The sequence below is a fragment of the Haliotis cracherodii genome, unplaced genomic scaffold, assembly GCF_022045235.1.
Source record: "Haliotis cracherodii isolate W230 unplaced genomic scaffold, xgHalCrac1.p SCAF_4, whole genome shotgun sequence".
Classification (NCBI taxonomy): Eukaryota; Metazoa; Mollusca; class Gastropoda; order Lepetellida; family Haliotidae; genus Haliotis; species Haliotis cracherodii.
In genome coordinates this window covers 44,864,962-44,884,111 of record NW_027266297.1, presented here as the reverse complement: position 1 = coordinate 44,884,111, position 19,150 = coordinate 44,864,962, and the positions used below count along the sequence as shown (strand labels likewise).

Here is a 19,150-nt window from a genome sequence, read left to right as displayed (position 1 = left end):
CTCAAAGATTAATTTCTGTGATCATTTGATCTGGGTAATTGAAGTATTTAGATTTTAGAGATGTTCACACATAATAACTAAGTACTCTTATATTTGTCTGTGTCACTAGTCATAGAGGCAAATAATCTGTAGACAATACCCATATATCCTTCAAAACCCTGTCTTAGAAATCATCCACACAGCTGTTATACACTTTCCAATTCTTCTCTATTTATCAACATTCCACATTGAAGTCTTGACCCCCGGGTAAACACATGGTGGATTATTTGTGTACATATGAAAGTGAGCAAATGATAGATAACATACATCTGTCAGAGGCTAGTCATTTCAAGATGCAGTTATCTAAGATTTGATTGAAAGTACAGTGTATTCAGTAGCTAAGCAGAAACTGTCAGATTTCACCATTACTCACCTGCACACCACCATCTTTGTCCCAATGTCGACCGACTAGATATTGACGAGGTGATCAATGGAATCGACTATAATCAAATACATACTGCAGAACCTCCATAGGTGAGGATGAACTTTGTAGTGTTTGGGCAAAATATCCATGATAACATTCAAACTAATACATATATATACTATTATTCACTGTCAATAATATCTAAGAGAAGGAAAACTACACAGTAGACTCTGGTAATATTGATTGTTGATAGATTTTTCTTTATTCATAGTCATGAGGTACAATGTTTCATTAGTAAATTCTAATGTAAGAAAGATCATTATAGTTTACCCGCGAAAACTTTCAATGACCTGTGAAAATAAATTTGTTTTATTCTTACAGACGGGATATACACGAAGCATTTCCTGCTTGCACCAGAGATGTAAATACATGCATGTACAGACCTATACTGGTAGTACCAGAGTCTCATTTCCAATAACGGATAAATCAGTTCCAGCAACTGGTCAGAACATTGTTTCTACTATCATGATTTGTTGAAGTGTCAGACCCAGGAAAGATGCTGAAACTACTAAATGCACTGATATACATTTCACATAACACTTTCCATTTTGATAACATCTTCCGTGTTTCATGTTTAACAGTAATGACACCAAAACACAGTCATCTCTATTCATCTCCAAAGGTTATCTCTCATCACTTCTCCACACCCTATCTGTCCTCATCACTTCTCCACACCCTATCTGTCCTCAACACTTCTCCACACCCTATCTGTCCTCAACACTTCTCCACACCCTATCTGTCCTCAACACTTCTCCACACCCTATCTGTCCTCAACACTTCTCCACACCTTATCTGTCCTCAAAACTTCTCCACACCTTATCTGTCCTCAACACTTCTCCACACCCTATCTGTCCTCAACACTTCTCCACACCCTATCTGTCCTCAAAACTTCTCCACACCTTATCTGTCCTCAACACTTCTCCACACCCTATCTGTCCTCAACACTTCTCCACACCCTATCTGTCCTCAACACTTCTCCACACCCTATCTGTCCTCAACACTTCTCCACACCCTATCTGTCCTCAACACTTCTCCACACCCTATCTGTCCTCAACACTTCTCCACACCCTATCTGTCCTCAACACTTCTCCACACCCTATCTGTCCTCAACACTTCTCCACACCCTATCTGTCCTCAACACTTCTCCACACCCTATCTGTCCTCAACACTTCTCCACACCCTATCTGTCCTCAACACTTCTCCACACCCTATCTGTCCTCAACACTTCTCCACACCCTATCTGTCCTCAACACTTCTCCACACCCTATCTGTCCTCAACACTTCTCCACACCCTATCTGTCCTCAACACTTCTCCACACCCTATCTGTCCTCAACACTTCTCCACACCCTATCTGTCCTCAACACTTCTCCACACCCTATCTGTCCTCAACACTTCTCCACACCTTATCTGTCCTCAACACTTCTCCACACCCTATCTGTCCTCAACACTTCTCCACACCCTATCTGTCCTCAACACTTCTCCACACCCTATCTGTCCTCAACACTTCTCCACACCCTGTCTGTCCTCAACACTTCTCCACACCCTATCTGTCCTCAACACTTCTCCACACCCTATCTGTCCTCAACACTTCTGCACACCCTATCTGTCCTCAACACTTCTCCACACCCTATCTGTCCTCAACACTTCTCCACACCCTATCTGTCCTCAACACTTCTCCACACCTTATCTGTCCTAAACACTTCTCCACACCCTATCTGTCCTCAACACTTCTCCACACCCTATCTGTCCTCAACACTTCTCCACACCCTATCTGTCCTCAACACTTCTCCACACCTTATCTGTCCTAAACACTTCTCCACACCCTATCTGTCCTCAACACTTCTCCACACCCTATCTGTCCTCAACACTTCTCCATACCCTATCTGTCCTCAACACTTCTCCACACCCTTTCTGTCCTCAACACTTCTCCACACCTTATCTGTCCTCAACACTTCTCCACACCCTTTCTGTCCTCAACACTTCTCCACACCCTATCTGTCCTCAACACTTCTCCACACCCTATCTGTCCTCAACACTTCTCCACACCCTATCTGTCCTCAACACTTCTCCACACCCTATCTGTCCTCAACACTTCTCCACACCTTATCTGTCCTCAACACTTTTCCACACCCTATCTGTCCTCAACACTTCTCCACACCTTATCTGTCCTCAACACTTCTCCACACCCTATCTGTCCTCAACACTTCTCCACACCCTATCTGTCCTCAACACTTCTCCACACCTTATCTGTCCTCAACACTTCTCCACACCCTATCTGTCCTCAACACTTCTCCACACCCTATCTGTCCTCAACACTTCTCCATACCCTATCTGTCCTCAACACTTCTCCACACCCTATCTGTCCTCAACACTTCTCCACACCTTATCTGTCCTCAACACTTCTCCACACCCTTTCTGTCCTCAACACTTCTCCACACCCTATCTGTCCTCAACAATTCTCCACACCCTATCTGTCCTCAACACTTCTCCACACCCTATCTGTCCTCAACACTTCTCCACACCTTATCTATCCTCAACACTTCTCCACACCCTATCTGTCCTCAACACTTCTCCACACCCTATCTGTCCTCAACACTTCTCCACACCTTATCTGTCCTCAACACTTCTCCACACCCTATCTGTCAACACTTCTCCACACTTTTTCTGTCCTATTACTTCACCCAACCCACAACATGCCGCACCACGACCCCAGTCCCCAGCTACTCTGGTTCTGCTGTAACTCCCTATAATGGCCTCTGGGGCAAGTGACAGGTTAATTCAATACAATCAAGGCCGTATTGAAAGGGTGTGTTGGAAGCAATTTATCAAAGATCTTGTCTGCTTTCTTATTGGTAGCATAACTGGTGGAGCAGGTATGCATGGGCATAATCACAGAGCAGCTATGTCGACTACTCTCTCTGATAAGGAGACAGCCTGATCTCCAGGCTATATGATTACCTGTGGAAGATGGAGAGGTGGCATAGTGAACATGTACTGCAAGTCACACCATCATAACTATAGTATTTACCTACAAAACTGGATATCACTTTTCTTAAAGGTAAGGCTATTCATTTCATTTTTTTCAAAAGAGTTGATTTGATATAATAGTTTGAAGTTGGTTCAAGAAACTGAGGTCATGAAATTAATATCTTCCAAAAGTTATGTGAAACTATCACCGCTACATGGTTAATCATGGTTAATCAGTTGACATGAAAATGTTTCTAACCAAGTTAGTATGTTAATGAAATCCAAAGGCCACAGTATACATTTTGAAATTGTTACGAACATGTTCAACACTTGCATGTAATGACTTTTAACATTACTTAATGTATATGTAAGGCTTAACTGTGTGAAAATGTGTTTTCTAATTTTTGAACATGAACCAATTTTTGACCCAAGTTGTTTCACAAGAAATGTTGATAGTACAGATAGTCAGTACAGACATGTGGAAATAATCTCATCTTGATACATGGACATAGTTTAAGATTTTCTCAAGTTAGAGAAATCATTCTTTTTCACACACTTTAGCCATTCTAATGCACATGATCATGACAGAAGTTCAAAATGAGAAAGTGTAAGAAAGAATAAAGGCTAGAAGTGAGCCATTTGAACATTTTTTTAAACCAATATTTCAAAGGTTTCTATTATAAAAAAATTAACATTTTTCAATGGCCAAAAGGGCAGAGCTGAATGTTCTTCTAAAGATATCAACTGAAAGTTGATCCAGAACAATATTAAAATAGCATGGGTCAAACAGAACCTGGGACCTGTGTTCACAGAATTCCAGTACTCTCTCCACAACTTGCCAACCTGCAGAACCAGACAATATTTCATTTCTTATTATTTTTATAACTGTGTAGATAGTTATTGATAGAAATACGATTTGTTCCATGTGTACCCAAGGGCAATCTTCTTCCAGTCCAAATGTGCTCTGTCATAATTATGCTAAGTATCATGTGACGATGTGGTTAGTTAATCATTGTTTGTTTGTTTTATCCCAGTCAGCATACTCCAGCTATATCAAGGCAGCCTGTAAATAATGCTCAACCATTGAGCACCTTAGTGATGATATACACTGTATGATCCAACTGGTCAAAGTTTAGTTTTATAATTTCATTCATGTCCAGTATTTTTCCACGAAAAAGCAATATCATCTCTTCTTTTTTAGATCACATCAGATGAGTCTTAAAAAGGGTAAATGAAATAATACAAAAAAGTAATTGAAGTTTCTATCCAACAGATATCCTTTCTACATGTACATTAAACTACATATATGTATATGACTGACTGACTGAGTAGAAGGGCAGAGTTCTATGTTCATCATGACTGCCATGGCAGTCTACATGGTACATGAACCTGAATGGTTGCAGTTGAGACAAATCCCCCAAGACACAACAGAATGTAACATGTTATTGGGCATACCACATACTTACTGCACATCAGTGACATTCAACATTCTTAGAAGAAAGTATCAGACAAAAACAAGGTTCAAAATGGCTGCCAATGTCATGGTAGCTAAGTTTAAATTAGATGAGAATTCAGAGATATCATTGATCATGTTGATGGTGGCAACCGAATCTGTGATTTCAGCAAATTTATTTTTGTGTACTTTTGTGCCTTGGTTGCAACTTTAGTAGAAAAGTGTTAAAACTTTATAGATGACAGCTGGTCAAAAAGTTCTAAGCCGAACAAACAAAACCCACAATTGTGAAAGTGTTTTTAATTTTAGTTTTTAAAATAATCTCCATGCTTTTTGATACACTTCTCATAGTGAAGCTTTTCAGTTCCAGTCAGGAAGAAGTTTTCTGAAGCCACCCTGAAAAACAGCTTTGAGGTAATCGTTGTTGTCATAGCGCTTTCCACGAAGGTGTACTTTCAGTTTAAGAAACATGTGAAAATCACTTGGTGCCAGGTCTGGCGAGTATGGAGGGTGAGGAAGCCCTTTGATCCCACCTTGTTGTACAGCAGCCTTTGGAAGTCGAGAGGTGTGAGATGAGACATTGTCATGAAGGAGTGATCTCCAGCAGTCAGCAATTCCTCACCGCTTTTCTTTGATAGAATCTCTCAGGCGATGAAGCAAATCAGCACAGTAAGCACCGGTAATCGTCTTTTGACTTTTTAAGTGATCAACAAGGATCACACTCTTTGCATCCCAGAATACAGTGGCCATAACTTTCATCACTGATCTGATCTTGTAGACTAGAATTTATGGATTGACGTTTTGACTTGGGATCATAGTGGTAGACCCATGTTTCATCACCTGTTGCTTATCTCTTTTAGAATTTGGGGAAATTGTCCTCTATTAGCTCTAAATTTTCTCGGGGAATGTCAGTCCTTTTTCCTTCAAGATCAGAAACTTTGGCCCCCAACAAGTAGATATAAAATTCATTTGTAAATGTTCATGAATAATAGTTTCAATGGATCCATGACTTAGACCTGTGTCTTCCTCAAGTTTAGCAATGGTAATACATCTATCTGACAGTATAAGTTCTTTTATCTCCTCGATTGAATCTTCATTGATGGAAGTTGAGGACGTCCAGACGTAGGGTCATCATCAAGGCTTGTTCTCCCAGTCTTAAACATAGCTGCCCAACGTTAAACATCGGAATAGCTAGGGTACTTATACCCATACATTTATGACATGCGGTCATGAATTTCTCAGGGAGTACTTTTCTCGAAAGTAAAAAACTTGATGACTACTTGGTACTCATTCTTTTTCATTTCTGTGTCCATTTGGACCCCTGTCATGTTCAACTGACTGTCACTAATATACAAACAGCCTCAACAGACCAAATACACTTGCAATGAACTACTCATACAATGTACTGCATTGACTAGTTCACTTTGTTGTTGCCCATAGTTGAAAGTTGAAAGTCAGACTTGAAACGTGTTGACCAGCCCTCGTACGTTACAACAAGGGTTGATTGACGTTGGGTTCTAAGCCTGACATGGAAGGAATTGCGTAATAGTGAAATGTTTTGTTGTGGACACTGCATGCTGTGACAAGTCTGTAAACATGCAGTGATCAAGCACTGGCAGGTTGTTGCTTGGACCCAGGTATCATCCATAGTCACAAATCGCTGAATGAACCAATCTGGATCTGTGCCTGGTGATCATGTGTCGGAAACTTTGGAACCCAATGAGCTGATACTTTCTTACTGCAAACGTTTCTGTGATAATGGATTGCACCAGGGTTACAGTTTTTGTCTACTAGTCCTTATAATGATAACATATAGCAAAGCCCTTAAAATGGGCCAATTTCTACTAGTCCTTAGGATACCTAGGACTAGTGCCAATTTCCAATGCTGTTGTACTACACTCCCTGGTGTTGTACTCATATCTTCAGATGGCCTTCCTGTAAATACAAGTGGCATCGGGTAGCCTAGTGGTTAGAGCATTCGCTCATCACGTCAAAGACCCGGGTTCGATTCCCGACATGGGTACAATGTGTGAAGCCCATTTCTGGTGTCCCCCGCCGTGATATTGCTGGAATATTGCCAAAAGTGGCGTAAAACCAAACTCACTCACTCCTGTAAATACATGATCACTGCGCATTCCTCATGTTTATGCATTTTCCAAAGAGACCCCTGCTTATTTTAGTGACTTGGCTCAGTGATCAATTTGCTCTATGACTCAAATGGTTGTGGGTATACCTCTATGACATCATGTAAAGTCAACAACATAAGATTTCACTATTACGCAGGTCCTTCTATATGAGGCTCAGAGTTTCATGAAATCAAACAAACCATACAAACATATACACTCACAAGAAAGAGACTGAAATGAAATATTGTACATTCATTGTTTGATTCCTTGATATCTGCTCACTTGCTTCAACTATATGACATAAGTGTTAGGATGTAGGATAATGGCTTAAGATAAAATACTTTTTATCCTTCTCTGGAATTTGGTCTACATCACCATCGGTCAGAGCATACACACTGGGAGAAGTATCTGGCTGCTTCTTCCTCGGGATGGTTAAATGATGGTGCTAGCATGTACGAAGATGGCAATTTATTCACATGTTTTTGAAGTAGTCCATAATGTTCAAATTTATACTTCATGTCAATCTCTATTTCATTGACTTTTATCTTCTACATTTATGTTTATACAGTATATTTATCTGACATATTTGTTATATCCACCTGAACAAAACAAACTACCACATGTCCTCTAAAAGCTGCTTTAAAGTTGTAATGTGTGTCTCAGGTCCCCTGTAACCTCATAGATTGTGTCGCAACTGCTAGGTCTTATATGGTGCAAATCACAGTTCAAGTTAGTTCCCAGTGCACATTTACAAACATATTTACTGGTATCTAATTCTTTGTTTATCAGATTTAAGATGGACCCCAGTTTATAGGCTGGGTCACCACCTGACATCTCACAAGAGCTATGAGTGAAGACTGTTTGTGTTGAATGGCATGTGAAAGTGACATTGAACATGACACACAACTGATTGCAACAACAGACGCATAGGAGACATACATTTCACATAATCTTTGTTTTTATGTATTAAGTTACAATTCTTGGTACCACACTTTAACACACTAAAACACCAAATAAAATTCCAGTGTAAAGTACACTTGAAAAGAATACATTTTGATCTCATGAGGGTTAGAGCTGAAATGATGCTGTTGCCAGGAAACATCCCTCCTTATCAATGATAGCAGAGCTACAATGTAACCCATGCCTTACACAATGGGGACGCTGATAAGCCTGTGATTAATCTTATAATGTTACTTCAGGGCTCGACTTAAGGAACTTGATTTAACTTGCATGACATGACATGAACACCAAGTTGCACCAAACAAAAGCAAGTTGCACTCTGGTTCCATAGCCTGGTTCAAAGTTGAAACATTGGCCAGTCTGCTGCCAGTGTCACATAAATTAATGGCACAATGCCCTAAAATGTAATAGGAACATGTGCACATAACCTTGAAGTACCCACAGTTTGATGATGTCAAGCCCAAAAGTGTGACAAATTACATGTGACACAGAGGTTAGTGATGTAGTATGGTAAATAAACTTTAGAGGTATTGAGTGTATTAACAGATCAATCTTGTGTGGACAGGTAAAGGTCAGTCAGACTCAAATTCGAGACCTTTTGACATGCACTTGATGCATGTAGACATAAATATTAGGTTGCATTTTTCATTAACAGATGGCACTTCTGCATGTTTAATATAGCTAAATCCAGCCCTGTTCTTATAGGGCCAAAAAGGGCCATTGGTGCATTTATTTTAAGAAATTCTCACTGATCTTTAATCCTGAGGGACTTCCAGGTCAGACGAGGACCCCAGCAACTTCCGCTTGCTGTACAGGGATGGGGTGTTCAGACTCGGTGACTTGATGGACCGAGGGTAAACACACCAAAATGGGATGTTGTTCATGAAGTCCATCACTGGATTGTTTGGGTCAGTCTATATACGGGCCGCCGCTATGTAGCTGGTACATTGCTGAGTGTTACACAACACACAGAAGGAGATGACACAGAGCATTGTTATTTCTACTTTGTTCTGATTGGCTGCTCCATGCTATTTATTCCATTGTCTTCATTGTTAGCAAAGTGGTCCACAGCAGGTATTTAAAGCTTTTAACAGAAGTGAGTCTCACACTGTCAACTGTCTGTAACAGCTGTAACCAGTCGGGGGGGGGGGGGGGCACAATCACACGCAGATTTTACTGGCACTTCTCTCAATCATACACCAGGCTGACATGCTGGTCATGGATAGGTTACAGAAGTTAAGGTGTACTGTAAATCTGGAAGGTCTTGCAAACAGTACTGTGAAATCTGAGTGACATACACTAAAAATACTTTCAGGACCATAGGTTATTTTTGTAGGCAAACAACAAACAAACGTAAGGAGGCATATATTTCTTTCATTCACTTCCACACATTGTGAAGCCAGCCACTGCATGAATAAGTAAAACATCCGTCATGTCCTGTGTTTCCTTCACTAGACATTGTTACTCATTGTCAATAGTCTAATCAGGAAATTCACTCACCTGCCTCATCTTGTCAGGTTGGTTACTTAACACATACCTGGGCTACGAACTACTAACTTTGTGACTGTCAAGCTTCTAACATTACCATTCTGACACCAGGGTTGAGTGCAGAGTGGAGAATTTGGAAAACTACTAAATTTTAAGTAATGTTAGTGCAAATATTTTCAGATACTTTTGTCAGTTATGATATGTCAACATTATATCAACTTCTATCACTCACCATATGAAGATCAATATTGAGTAAGATGGCTGCATTATTCTGTGCGGGCCCGTAGTCTGTTGAAGCCTCTGTTCTACGCCCCCAGCCGGAGCGGAACTGAAGGTTAGCATCGCCAGCATCCTTCACATGTACTGGCATAGCTTTCTGTAGCAGCAGACAACCACATAGTATCAGATAAGTAGTGCCAAAAGGAGAGTAGTACAACATTATGGCTATGTGCTACAATATGTGAAGCCTTGATAACATTGCTAAAATAGAGCTACAAGGTTCTTTCGCTCACCTGAATTAAGGAGAAATAGCGGCACCATGTTTAAAGTCAGATTGGAACTCTGTGAGCACTTTTTACAGACGTCAAAGCTGGGGTAATTCCATAGTTTCAGCTCTGTAGGCCTTGTAGTTTTAGAGGAGATGTTGAAAATGTAAATGTTAATGACATAAGGATGGACAACTGGATGGCCGGACAACACGCCATCCTCCACTCTACAGTGCAGTGCAATAGCAGAAGAGTGAGTGGGTATTGTTTTACGCCGCTTTTAGCAATATTCCAGCAATATGACGGCGGGGGATAACAGAAATAGGCTTCATTATACCCAGGCGGGGAATCGAACCTAGGCTAACCGACCGCCCCCAATAGCAGAAGATGTGTTCAGTGTATATCTGTACCTTTTCCCCTTCAACCTTAGATGCTAATGTTTGCTGCACTTTGCTCTTCACATAATGTTTCATCAAGTACATCACACTGTAGCCTATAATCCACTTTCTCTAAGGAGCACATAAACATCATCATAGTATTATAGTATTTCCTATGCCACAAACATATCTTTAAAAGTTAAATATGATTGTTGATATCTTCTGCAAGACCAGTGTATTGTGAATGGTGCTCATGACACTAAAATTTAATATTACCCTTGAAATAGTGCATTTGATGGAGTGACTATGCTGTACTATGCCAGTCAAACATGAACAGCTAGCTATCTCTTACCCTGACATGTATGCCCTTGTCTGCGGACTCTGTGATGTTTGAGAACACAGACTGGCCCTGGGGAACCTCCAAGAGCTTCTTGACCATCTCGTTATAGATCTCGTACATCTGGATGTACACTTTGGGGTTTTTACGTTTTGTCTTTGTATCTGACTTGAATGTGTCTGAAACAAGGGGGAAATATGTCACGTGATTCTGTGTGTTGTTACCAACATCAGCTGACTCAGGGATCATTGGGTACACCTTCCTCAGACTATGTGTTCATGTGTCAGTGATGTCACCATGACAGTGTAGCGTCAGAGAACTTGTGTCTCGGACAGGAGATGTAATACTTGCTTCCTTGTCATGAATAGTACAGGCTGAATATGTAACCCACAAACTCAGAACTACATCTAACCAATACACAAAGCTTCTTCTCCACACAGCATCCAGGGCTACATTGGTCCTTAGTGACTCTTATGAGTAGTTTCTTATATATATGAATAGGTCGCCGTTTCTCCTATGAATTTGACCTTATTACCCCCTTTTCTTATATGAATTTGTTCTTAGTAACCTGTACCGTAAATGAATTGGTCCTTAGAAACCAGTCCCTTACATGAATTAGTTTGTAGTAGCATGTCTCTTATATGAATTGGTCCCTAGTAACCCACTATTTATATGAATTTGTCCCTAGTAACCCACTTCTTATATGAATTGGTCCCCATTAGCCCATGTTTCTCATATGAATTGATCCCTAGTAACCATTTTTAAATTTGAATTGGTCCCAAGTAACATTTTTCTTATTTGAATTGGTCCTTAGTAACCTCTGCCTCTTATATGAATTAGTCCCTAGAAACCCGTCTCATATAAGAAATGGTCCCTAGTAACCTCTGTCTCTAATATAATTGGTCCTTAGTAACCCCTGTCTTTTACATGAACTGGTCCTTAGTAACCCCTGTCTTTTACATGAACTGGTCCTTAGTAACCCCTGTCTTTTACATGAACTGGTCCTTAGTAACCCCTGTCTTTTACATGAACTGGTCCTTAGTAACCCCTGTCTTTTACATGAATTGCTCCTTAGTAACCCCTGTCTTTTACATGAATTGGTCCTTAGTAACCCCTGTTTCTTATATAAATTACATGAATTGGTCTCTGTCTCTTATAAGAATTGGTCCCTTGTAACACGATTCTTATAAGAATTGGTCCTTTGTAACACGATTCTTATATGAATTGGTCCTTTGTAACCTCCGTCTCTTATGACAATTGTTTGCCAGTAACTACCTGAAAGACCCTATCCATTTGGTCGCCTCGTATGAAAAGCATAGGTTGCTGGGAACCTGCCAGTATATTCTATAGAACAGGACTTAGTGGTTTGATGCATCATTTGAAAGATGAAAGTTTCTGCCAAGAAGGTATAAACATTGTGCCACAGCACTGTAGCTCCCCGACATGTACTCAACAGCTTACGATATCAATACAGATAGCCATTTAACAAAAGTTGCCACCAGTATTGATATTCCAATATTTTCTGCATAAATATTGAACTCCAATTATTTGAACAAAATATGATGTCATCATAAAGAGAAACATACCTGACAAAGTTAAACTTCCTCAGTCTGGCAATTCCAGAGAATAAAACTATGCTCATAACCAATCTTTCACTCTGATACAATATCTCTTTGTGTTAAGATATGAGGACACCCCCATATAAGGTAGCATCAGGTGAACGCTGAGCTATCTTTGATTGCCCAATCTAAATGAGGGATGAGTGGGTTCCTGAGCCAGTGAAATGTCAGCTAATAATTTCGCTGTATTTCTTTACTACTTGATTTGGAAATTTTGAGTTTAGCAAAACGAAACCCACACAGCACACCAAAATGACAGCCTTTGGGTTTAGATGCCACAAAGCTCAGGAATAATAGGATGTATAAAATATCAACAGTAATATAATGGCACAGCCTTCATTTGTATGTACATTCAGGAAAAGTCGTTTAAGCGTGTTTTCAACACGAAAAAGACACATATGCTGTTTTGAATACTTCGCTCACTCATAACGAGAATTAAGAAGGCTTGACACATGGCCGACTTTCATGCAGAGAGGCGGAGTGGAGTAAAAGATCTTATTTTTTTTTTTGTTGCTAAAATAGAACGGAACATGTTTGTTTAATCCCACAACATACTAAAGAAATACCATAGCTGATGTACCAGCCATGTTGAAAATCGGATTCAAACCTCTTGAATAATTTTAGGTGTCCTCATTGGTGGGAACAAGAATGTTATAGTTATAGTGAAAGGAAATGCCAAAATATTAAATATCGGAACGTATGTTGTCACTACTAAGTCCACATATACCAAATGATCATGACATTCTGAGCAAAAATGACCGAGCCAAATATGCAGGAAGAGTATTATTTTTGTTTCAGTAGCTCACCTTCCATGAGTTTGGCAAAGAGGTAATCGAAGACCATCTGTACAAGTCCCACCCTGGCGCTGCTCTCCCCTGCCATAGTGTAGGACTTGCCTGACCCACTCTCCCCCGTCACCAGCAGACACACATTGAAGCCTGACATCAGCATCTCCAGCAGCAGCTCCACCGAGTTACGGAAGATGTCATACGTGGTCGATTCCCTTCTGAAAAGGTTCTGGAAGCTAGAAAATTGAGATTGTGTTTATAAATGATGTTTACCTAAATAAAGTTTTTTTAAATCCTTCCTTGCTAAAAATTTGTAAACATGTTCAAATTAATAATGATAATATATTAGATTTACAGAAGTGATGCTGGACTTATTTTTGATTTCAGTAAACTTATCATACATTAGCAGAAAACCTTCATTTTGAAGAAAGCAAGAGTTAACATAGGTAGATCCAAACTCTTAACCTCAATGTGGAGAAAAGATTTTAAACAAGACAGTAACATATGGATGACTCTGTCTGCATTTTCATAATTTTTCTGTGATTTGGTTTCATAATGTGTGGATTTCAGGAGGGGTTTTTTGCTGCCTGTGAATCCCCATTTCTAGCTCTGACATGTTTAACCATTATCATCATAATTATAGGCTTATAGGATAACACTGAAAAAAAACACATAAGTCTTTATACTGGACATTTTGAATTGACATTTAATTAAAAGAAATGAATATTACAAAATGTGTATTGTTGAAAGAAGGTAAGTATTTACTGGAAGAAGTGTCCTCCTGGAGCTGTCAGCCTTTGTGTTCCTTCAATTGATAAGTTTTCCTTCCCCTCACCTGGGACAAGGGGACGGATACGCCCACTGACTTCAATGTTCATGGCTCTCTGTGTTGTGCAAACTTGGATAAGAAGAAAATTACAGTCACCATATAACAAAATATTGATGTCAAGATGTAGATCTAGATCTAGTACATTTCTTGATGAATTTATTATTTTTTTAAGTATTCACGCTGGTGTCAATTAATTTCCCATTAAATTGCTTGTTGAAAAGATATTCGAAATTTAACAGATTGTAAAAGACAAGAAGATATAAACTCATAGGGTATGCAACGAACAGTGTCATTGCTATTCCATGGTTGCAACAGATATTATCACTTGACAACACTACGTAATAATTCCCAAATACAAGGGATATTATATATGATTTCATATAGTAGGTTAAATTGCTTTTAGAAAAAGAAGGAGCAAATAGTTATAAGCCAAAATATGAAAATAATCTACTATGTGTATTTGACCTGAGCAGTTTTATCATCGAAATGTCAGATTCCTATTATTGTTTTCATCAGATAAAATATTGATTTAGAATTAAGATCTGGAATTAATGTTTCTCAGATTACACAGTGATCGGGTTTTGTAATGAGTGAGGTGTTTTTGTGGCGTACATACATATATTGAAATGTAAGAGATACCTGGAAATAAATATATTGCACTGAGCAAAAATTCGGTTTGTCATTTGTTTACATCGCGACGCGCCATTACACAGGAAGCACCTGAAATGCTGAAGAGTGTTCAAAGGGGACATCACTCTGCATCTGCTAAGCCCAAGAACTATTTTGCAGGTAGAATTCAGAGGAACAAGTTCGAACCCTAAGATAACATATACATGAGAAGGGTATGTGGTTATTTATTGTTTATAACGTGTGATCCCGTACAACAAAAATATATTTAACCATGGTATATAGGTAAATGTACTATGACAACACCAATAATCCCAAATAAATCCTAAGTCACAACATACGGTTATGTATTTTTTTTGTGTGCACGGATAACAACTTTTGTATTGATTTTTTTCTAGTTTTCTGATTGTCATATTACTAGTAGAAAGCAACAACATATATAGATCCTAGGAAGCCGAACTGATCATGGGTGTAGGGGGGGGGGGGGGGGGGGGGGGTAGTCCATGCGCTTCCTGATGTTGTAAGAGTGGGTACATTAATTGTTTAGCTTTTAATCAATCGAGGTATGATTAATGTTTGGTGATTTAAGGCAATAACTTTTACTTTATTGTAAACAAGTAACTGACACGTTCCTACTAATTATTTTTTTAGTAGCTGCATAATTATATTGCATAAATCATAATATGCTTATACTTATTTCATATATTATATTATAATTTGGATCACGAAAGTGATTCACAATTTAAGACTCGTGATCATTATCTCCTTAGTGGTGTGTTTTTGAATTCCAATTTGCCTTCTGTTACTTCGTAGGCAAATTGTGATATGATGAACATGGACGTATCCAAATGGTACTCAACCAAAGCGCCTGAAGCCTAATTATCTAACGCCCTCCCAAGTATATCTCCTGGATTCTCAGATCATTCATTCTAACAATATAGTTACAATATGGTATTCATTTCACTTACATCGCCCAATCATTTCCATCAAAGCGTCAGCAATCGATGTACAAAATCGAGAATATTACATTTAACATGCGATAGACACGTTTTGATTGATTCCTGTTATCGTCCAGCCACTCTCCCATCACGTCATTGATGTTGCATGTTAAACACTCTACGTGGAGATAAATATTACGATCAATACTTATTTACGATATAGGATATTGATTCTCATATTCACCATGGATATTTTCAGAATGTTTTGGACCACGTGTGGATGGGGCTTTTTTACGTTTAACGCATCCTGAAAGAACAGGAGACATGTCTTCTAGTTATTCATATTTTATGTAAGAAAACTACACAATTTGGTCTAGTGCGACAAAGACAATTTGGTCAAGTGCTCAATCTCGTGCGACATACACAATTTTGCTTTGTGCTCAGTCTCGTGCGACAGTGTTGGTGTTGGGCCGCTTGGGTGAATTAGCGTTGAGTATCAGATGCCATAAATAAAATAAGCTTTAGCCCGATTTATTGAAAATATGTGTGCGAAGTTGATAGATATAACTGTGAAATATTTTAAAGCGAAAACTGTATCGTCATGAAAAGTAATAGAGATATCACAGAATACGCATTGTAATATTGACAAAACTACGATTCCATTCCAACAAGACACATTCGTAATAAAATACACCACAAAAGTATGTTCATAAGTGTCTTGCTTTGATTACAAGTCCATCCACTCAGTTCAGAATGATTATGACCGTGTTTTAAACGTTTATTAAACTACAATGTTTTCACATGTGCATTTAGAAAATATATTAAACTTAAACATAGATATACTGTTGTAGGACGCCATGACACGTTGGGACACGTTGGTAAATTGATGTTGAGAGACACGCTACTGGAACACGTTGGTACACTGATAAAGAGATCCACACTATTTAGGGGTGAATTGGTTTGGTTTTACTCCACTTGTAGCAATATTCCAGCAATATCAAAGCGAGGTACACCAGAAATGGGCTTCAACCATTGTACCCATGTGGGAACTCGAACTCGGGACTTCAGCGTGATGAGCGAACGCTTTACCAAATAGGCTATCCCACCGCCCCTCAACGCGATTGGAATACGCTGATACACCTATATATAGATGCACATAATTGGAACACGTTGATACACATTTACCAAAGCATGTAACTGTTACAACATAGGTCTAGAATCTAGTCTATTTACCGAGGTATATAAGTGTTACAACATCGGTCTAGAATATAGTTTCCTAGTGTGTATAATATATATATATATATATATATATATATATATATATCAAGCTCCTTCTCAAACTATAAAACTATTACAGCATTGGTCTTGGAGTGTAAGTTTAACAGCATCATTCTGAGCACAGTGCCTTCTCTTGAGTTTTAACTGTCACAAGCAATTGAGCATTGTCCAGATAAACGACACTTTGTTACTTTTGAAAGTGAAAACAAAAGCTGGAGAAGCATCTAAGTATAATGTTCATACATGTAGTGAGGATCGATCTCCTTGGGACCATTGTGAGAATAGGTTGCATGTTGTGAGAAGTGATTAAATTGGATAAGGTGTTTAGAGTCACTGTGTGAATGGATCGTAATTGTACCCAAAGGCCATGGGCTGTTATGCATAATCTTAACCACTAATCTGTGGACTGGATGATGTATAGGCAAACATGACACAGGACAAATATTGCTGATTGTGTTGTAAAACAACATTCACTCACTTCCCTTGTATATTGAAGATGGTTAACCAGCCAAACTACAAATGTAATGTTCCTCTGGCTTCAAGTTATCGATTGTTCTTTCATAGTTAGTGAGTGAGTGAGTATGGTTTTACACCGCTCTTAGCAATATTCCAGCAATATCAGAGCAGAGGACACCAGAAATGGGCCTCACAAATTGTCCCCATGTCGGGAATCGAACCCGGGTCTTCGACGTGACGCTATAACCACTAGGCTACCTGACCGCCCCCCTTTCATAGTGACCCAGATTGAGTGTTTGTTTGTTTGTTTGTTGTTCAATGCCACACTCAGCAATATTCCAGCTATAAGACGGCTGTCTGTAAATAATCGAGTCTGGAGCAGACAATGCAGTGATAGAAATCATGCGCATCGATCCACACAGTTTGGATACGATGACATGCATCAACCAAGTCATCACCCAATCCCCTTAGTCGCCTCTTACGACAAGCATAGTTGCCTTTTACTCAGTCATAGTGACCCAGATTGAGTGGGGCACCTGTCTCACAGCATCAACTGTTCAGTCATGTAGTCACCCAGATTGAGTTGGGCACCTGTCTCACAGTATCAACTGTTCAGTCATGTAGTCACCCAGATTAAGTGCGGCACCTGTCTCACAGTATCGACTGTTCAGTCATGTAGTCACCCAGATTAAGTGGGGCACCTGTCTCACAGTATCGACTGTTCAGTCATGTAGTCACCCAGATTGAGTGGGGCACCTGTCTCGCAGCATCAACTGTTCAGTCATGTAGTCACCCAGATTGAGTGCGGCACCTGTCTCACAGTATCAACTGTTCAGTCATGTAGTCACCCAGATTAAGTGCGGCACCTGTCTCACAGTATCAACTGTTCAGTCATGTAGTCACCCAGATTGAGTGGGGCACCTGTCTCGCAGCATCAACTGTTCAGTCATGTAGTCACCCAGATTGAGTTGGGCACCTGTCTCACAGTATCGACTGTTCAGTCATGTAGTCACCCAGATTGAGTGATTCTCCCTTAGATCATCTTTATCCCATTATCTCTGTTATAGAAAGCATGAAATATATGAAACAATGAAAGAAAAACCACATGGCAAATGCATATGTATTTATCTTGTTTAATTTCCTGTGTACAAGTTCAAAATGACTGACTCTCTCTGACTGTCCACACACACACGATGAGCTACTGCATATCTCCATGGTTATGTACATATATACATGACACACACTGTATCCTAAGACTACTTGTGCTTCAGCCATTCTTCCTCTTGTTTCTTTTCTATCTTCTCTATTGTCCTTTCAATTATTGCTTTCTGAAACAGAGATTTGCAAATTCAAAGGAATCGGTCAAAAGTGGAATTATCCAGATCACAGCCAAATTGGGCCAAATGTACTGTCCCACAGGCCTTTCTGTCATTGCTTAAATATTTCTAGATCATTTAACATGATTGATATCACGAGTGTCAGACACTCAGACACAAGGCCAGACACTCCGTACAGCACCACTTGCCTTGTATCACTGTTTCTAAAGTAAAAGCGCAAATCATGCACAAAAACATGAAATTTACCTTGTTTAGGGTGATTATTCTATCGATCCAAATACATGATACCTCCCAATTCTTTATTGCTATCAAATTATATCGACCGCTTGTCGTCGACTCACCACTTTGAAACATCTTAGGCACAAATGACCGACATCAGACCGGCACAGGAGAGGCACTCTGATTGGTCAATATGTTCCGATGATTGTTGTGAAACATTAGACCAGGGAGACTACAAAGACAAATCTGTATAGACTCCCTATGTAGACTGTGAAGGAACATAGACAATACCAGTAGAATGACATCCTGTCCTGACATTATGAACCTTTGAGTGCATGGACTATGTTGTCAACAGTGGATTATATACATGAATGTCATTACTACCAGATTACACTGAAAGTA

General features: G+C 39.4%; 1 protein-coding gene across 1 annotated transcript in view; it reads right to left on the bottom strand.

Annotated features, from left to right (window-relative positions):
* LOC139478735 (coiled-coil domain-containing protein 78-like) overlaps window positions 1-14,607 on the bottom strand; it is a 40,031-nt gene extending 25,424 nt beyond the window's left edge. Inside the window, exons 1-5 of the mRNA XM_071261346.1 lie at window positions 14,533-14,607; window positions 13,830-13,962; window positions 13,083-13,300; window positions 10,673-10,836; window positions 9,691-9,834 (exon numbers count right to left, since the gene is read on the bottom strand). Of these exons, the coding sequence (XP_071117447.1) occupies window positions 9,691-9,834; window positions 10,673-10,836; window positions 13,083-13,300; window positions 13,830-13,942 (639 nt within the window). The 5' untranslated portion in view covers window positions 13,943-13,962; window positions 14,533-14,607. The remainder of the gene's footprint in view (window positions 1-9,690; window positions 9,835-10,672; window positions 10,837-13,082; window positions 13,301-13,829; window positions 13,963-14,532) is intronic.
* Window positions 14,608-19,150: the final 4,543 nt, after the last annotated feature.